General features: G+C 39.8%; 1 protein-coding gene across 1 annotated transcript in view; it reads right to left on the minus strand.

The window, feature by feature from the left end:
• LOC150092898 (cytochrome P450 18a1-like) overlaps positions 1–4,999 on the minus strand; it is a 34,277-nt gene extending 29,278 nt beyond the window's left edge. Inside the window, exon 1 of the mRNA XM_090414098.1 lies at positions 4,870–4,999. Coding sequence (XP_090270224.1) covers positions 4,870–4,999 — 130 coding nt within the window. The remainder of the gene's footprint in view (positions 1–4,869) is intronic.
• Positions 5,000–6,000: the final 1,001 nt, after the last annotated feature.

A 6,000-nucleotide genomic window follows, 5' to 3' on the forward strand; every position in this document is an offset into this window, starting at 1 on the left:
ATCCTCTTTCGAAGAAACATTTTTCCCACCGAGCCAAATTTTTAACCTTTGGAACAAGAAGTCACACGGGGCCAAGTCCGGAGAATACAGTGGATGTGGAACCAATTCGAACCTCAGTTCGTGCAGTTTTGCCATTGAGACGTCGATGTGTGGGACGGTGCATTGTCTTGATGAAAGAGCACTTTTTGTGCGCCAATCTTGGCCGTTTTTTCTTCAATTCTTCTTTTAAACGGCCCAACAATGACGCATAATAGACTCCTGTTATTGTCTTACCCTTTTCCAAATAGTCTTCTCATGCTAATTCCTTGGGGAATCCTAAAAAACAGTGGCAATGACCTTCCCAGCTGACCAAACGGTATTCACTTTTTTTTTTTTTCCACCGGGCATTGTCCACTGTTTTGACTGCTGCTTGGACTCAGGTGTGTAGTGGTGGATCCAAGTTTCATCTACAGTCAAGAATCGACGCAAAAAATTCCTGCGAATTGCGATTAAACATCGCCAAACACCGCATTGAAATGTCTTTTCACATGCATTTTTGATCGACAGTCAATCGCGGCACCCATCGAGCACACAGCTTTTTCATGTGCAATTTTTCGTGCAGGATATTCAGGATATTATACACCCGTTCAGTTGAGATGCCTACAATCTCAGCAATCTCAAGCAGTTTCACTCCGCGGTCTTACATAACGATACCATGGATTTTGTCAATCATGTCTTTCGTAGTGACTTCAGTCGAGGTACGGAGCGCGCTTCATCTTCGATGAACTTACGACCACGTTTAAACTCCTTTATCCAAAAATAAATAGTCCTTAATGCTGGTGCAGAGTCCCCATGAACTGCACTAACTCGGCTTTGATACGCGCGGCTGTCTACTTCTTCAAATAGAAGTGTTTTATCACTGCATGAAACTCGGTTTTCTCCATTTTTATTAAAAATGCGAACACGGTCATTTTAAATGCTTCCAAACGAGAGCTGCGCATCACACGTGGCTAAAATTTTGCCAGGGGTCATGAAAAAGATGATACACGCCGATATTGGTATTGGATTGAGATTAGTGGATTGAGAAGTAGTGAATTCGAAAAATCCTAATCTAGAGACCAAAGATGGAACTTTTTCAACCATTTCGGTATCAATAAACACGATGGTGGTCTCACATCGGAGGGTGAAATTTATTTATATCTTCCACCGATATATTATTATTATTATTATTATTATTATTATTATTATACGGGCATCTCCATGGAGTCAGCAGATTCATTGCGGGAGACCCAAACTATCCACTCAATATCTACCATACTTCTTGAACTCATTCACAGACGAATCACTCACAACTGAGTCACTCATCGCATTCCATTCATTCACTACTCTCCAAGCGCGAAATCTAGTCCTCACACAATGCAAATACAAATACAGTTCTTCATTATATCGTGTATATATTTTAATAATGTATGATATAATGAAATACTTTGGTGTTCGGTTCTGTGTCTTTTTATATTGCACAGTTTATTTTATTTTTATCTGTATTAGCAGCACAAAATATATTGTACATGTAAAATCACGTTTTTTTCACAATAGCGTGAAAAGATTATGATTAAAAATCCTAACTTTTGAAAGTTATTTTATTTAAAGTGAATCATATACTTTTTTTATTTTTTCTCTATTCTTTGTATATGTGTGTGTTATGATCCATCGAGTCGTTTCCGACTCCTGGCGACTCCACGAATATACACTCTCCATTCCGATCTCTCCCTGACCGTGTCTTTCAGAACCTCCAAGCGCACTCCAGTTGCTTCTTTAACTCCATCCACCCATCTAATTGTTGGTTTTCCTCTTCTCCTGCTTCCATCAGCTTTAACAAGCATCATCATCGTCTCCAGACTGTCATTTGCTCGCATAATATGTCCGAAGTATGACAATTTTTGCTTGATGATCATAGCTTCAAGGAAGCAATCTGGCTTTATTCTGTCGATCACTGATTTATTAGTTTGCTTTGCAGTCCATGGTATTCTTAGTAAGCGTCTCCAAACCCATAATTCAAATGCATCTATCTTCCTTCTTTCACTCTTCCTCAGGGTCCAACTTTCACATCCATACAGTACCACAGGGAATACCATTGTTTTCACGATTCCGATTTTTGTTGTGAGGCTAATGTTAAATATCTTGCATAAATTTGTCATTGATTTTTTTGCGAGTAATAATCTTCTTCTAACTTGTTCGGTATAATAACCATCTTTATCGATTCGGGAACCTAGGAACACAAAATTGTTAACTGCTTCCATTTTCTCCCTATCTACTTCAAAATCATTAAGTTCACATGTTGCCATAACTTTTGTCTTTTTGGGGTTAAGTTTAAGACCATATTTAGCACTTTCGTCTTTAACTTTCATAATAAGTTCCTTCAAATCTTCTTTGCATTCTGCTAGCAAGGTGGTATCACCTGTATACCTCAAATTATTAATATTCTTTGTATATATATTCTATAAAATGAAGAAGAAAAGCTGAAAAAAATTCATTGTTTTAAATTTAGAGCAGTATTTATTTAGCTACTCAATAGAAGGGCATTTCGCTGCAAGTGATTATATGAGTAGTAACGTGACTTGACTTTTGTATTACTTCCTAGAAGCGAACAAATCGTTCTCTCCTTTTCCACTGTTTTTCGACACATATCGAGTATGTTATTAAATTATGGTCCTCACTCTGCTATTTATGCATATAAATAACAATGATCAAGTAAACATTCTACATAATCTGTGGGAAAATTGTCAGAAATTTAAATTTTGATTTGCTGTTCGGTTGCATGCAGTTTATTTATTTTTTATTTTATTTTTTCTGTGTTACTTGCACGAAGTGTGTTATGTATGTAAATACACAATATGTTTTCACGCAATAACATGAAAAACGTTGTATGGGGAGTGGCAAACAAGCACACAATACTTCTGTGTGCGTTTCTTTTGCAAAACTACGATATATAATTAACTCGCTCCAGACTGATGATAGCAGAAATCCATGAACACTGCGACACACACGCTGGTCACTGTATTGATTTTCATTATCTATTCCATATACAAGGTGTTCGGGATAAATTTGACATATTTATAATTAATTATATTTTTCCGTAAGTTACATGTATTAACACACACTTCTCTTCATTTAAAAGTTTGGACCCTTCTTCATTCATATACAAGATGTCAGAAAGGATGGATAGCTGGAACCCACCTGAATCATGGAAGAGAATAACTTGTATCATGATGATTCGTGCCCGCCATCAAAATAAGGATATTACGACTGCTGCCCAATGCTCCCTGAATACAGTAAAAACAATCAGGCATGAACTAGAGACTTGCAATGGTGACTACGAGGATGTAGCAAGAAGAAAGATCCCTAGCAGACGATCTGATTGCGTTCGTACAGCAGAATTCCTCGCAAATCTGCAGGAACAGGTGTTGAAGAACCCTGGCATTGGAATTCGGGCTTTGTTCGTGGAGTTGCTAACTGTAGTCAAGCCCTGGATAACAAGGGTAGCCAATGGTAGGCCGTATGTATGGCAGCAGGATTCGGCCCCTTGCCACACCTCTGGGAAAAGTCAAAAATGGTTGTCTGAAAATTTCTACGACTTCACCAGTCCAAATGTTTGGCCTCCAAACTCCCCAGACCTTAACCCCATGGATTATTTTGTATGGGGCGCAGTTGAAAAAGACACCAATCGCACTTCCAGTAATACAAAAGCCCAGTTAATGGATAAAATTAAAACAGTTTTTGCGGCCCTTCCCAGGGAGACTGTAGCATCAGCTTGTTCGAGGTTCCGAAGCAGAATTGAAGCTGTGATCGATGCTAATGGTGGTTATTTTGAGTAAATCTTGTTGATAGTATTGTAATTAACTCTGCCTGTAATGTTTTTTTGTCAATTCATTAAATTTAATAGATACAAAGAAGATTTTCTTTTTCCTTACGAAACTTTCAAATTTATCCCGAACACCCTGTATATATATATATATATATGATCGTTGGAAATTGATCATCCAGAAGACGTTCACAGACATCCATGATTTTAGTAGGATTTGAATCCCACGACCTGTCTGGAAAGCGTTGACGCTATCCACTCAGCCAGACAGGCCGAGTGCATTTTAAATTCTAAATACCCTGCGCGATATTATGTTATTATTTGTATGACTCTTCAAATGCATTTAAGATAAAGATCCCAGATGATGAAACAAAGAAACTCGTTTTTTTTACTCTCCCTTTTCCATATGCAGGGTACTTCAGAATACCAATTACAAACTTCCAAGGTATGTAGGGGGATCAAGGTAGATCAGGTTTTGATTAGCAACCCATATCCTCAAACGCGCCATTGAAATGGTGCAGGTGGAAAACGTTTCTAGGTCTGTGCTGACGAGTTCAGCCATTGACATGGATCAGGTCATTAACATCACGGAGTAGTTTGTGATAACTAGGGAGAGGATGTGTGTACGTAATTTTATCATGAACTTAACCACAACAAACAGGTGATCAGAAAACAAATTGACATGTTTTGATAGATTCCCTCGCAATGAACAGTTTGGATTATCCCTCAGATTGAGTTCGTGCTGAAACCATAAAAATCCTCTCCCTATCATTGATAATGCAGTGTTACATTGACGCACATGACTAGCATATCACATTAATGCACAATAGCAACACGAATGCTGACTATGCCAACAACATGATGTTAATGTACGGAGAAGCTCAATGTAATGGGAAGGCTGCTAGTTGGTTGTGAGTGCCACGTCGTCCAACTCCATCGCACATCCTGTTTGCCAACATCAATCAGTGTTCCAGGAAACAGGTTTCTTCAATGCCAACAGGCATGACTGTGGTCTTCCAAGGACTCACCGTACCCCAGACTTCGACGAGTAGGTGTATCGTCGAGTTGAGGAGAACCATTCTCTGAGTACCTGTAGCATTGCACATAGGTGTCCCTCACATCATCACCTGGCGGGTTCTGCATAACGATCAGCTCCATCCTTTCCGGTATCGGAAGATTCACGTACTGCTCCCAACCGATTTTGCACCACGGGTTGAGTTCTGTAAGTGGTTCAGCCAACCTTGTGGAGAAGAGCCTCGATTTCCATAACTGGTGCTCTTCACTGATGAAGTTGTATTCACTAGGGAAAGCATGTGGAACTGCCAAAAAGTTTGTTATCAACATGTGGGCAGGCACTGTTGGTGATGAGTTGATCGGACCGTATCTTCTTCTTCCACCCCAATGTATTTAATGTTCCTGTAACAGACACTGCCACAGTTATCAGAAGATGTGCCATTGCAAATGGATAATACATGTGGCTTCAACATCTCGGTGTGCCATCACACTTTTTACGTGACGTCCGACACCTAATTCCACCAAATGTTTTGTTTGCGATGGATTGGCAGAGGTAGCCCAGTGCAGTGGTCTGCGTGTTCATGGGACTTAACTCCATTGGACGTTTTTGTCTGGGAGCACACGAAGAGTCTCGTATACGAAATCCCTGTGGAGTCGGTAGAAGATTTGTTGGCAAGGATACTGACTGCAGTGGGAGAGATCCAAACTATTCCAGGCATTTTTGAAAGAGTGTGCCAGAATTTGCTACGTCGTTGGTATAATGAATGCTGTGAAGTTGGTGGCCGCAATTTTAAGCACCTTTTGTAAATGTTTGTGTGCGAAATTTCCCTCCGTACTGATTAGTATGGTAGAAATATGGTACTTTACTAGGGAATTGATTATGGTAAAGGTGGTTTCCTGTTGCCCTCCCTGCCCTATGGTAAGTAATTTTATCTCTGTAGATGTGTGTTCACGGGTCGTTTGCCTGTTTTGAGGAATGAAAAACCCGAGTTTCCGGGAGAAAAAAAACCTTTCATCTACGTATACTGGCTAACTCACGTTTAGTCGAAAAGACCTGGTAAAGGTTCCTCGCGTCATGAACCCCAGGTCTTTCCGACCAAAGGGCTTCGTCTATATCGACTGAGCTACGGAGGTTCCTGTAAATG

Source organism: Typopeltis vanoorti, chromosome 24 (assembly GCF_054136105.1).
Source record: "Typopeltis vanoorti isolate ZY-2024b chromosome 24, IOZ_Tvanoo_1.0, whole genome shotgun sequence".
Taxonomy (NCBI): domain Eukaryota; kingdom Metazoa; phylum Arthropoda; class Arachnida; order Uropygi; family Thelyphonidae; genus Typopeltis; species Typopeltis vanoorti.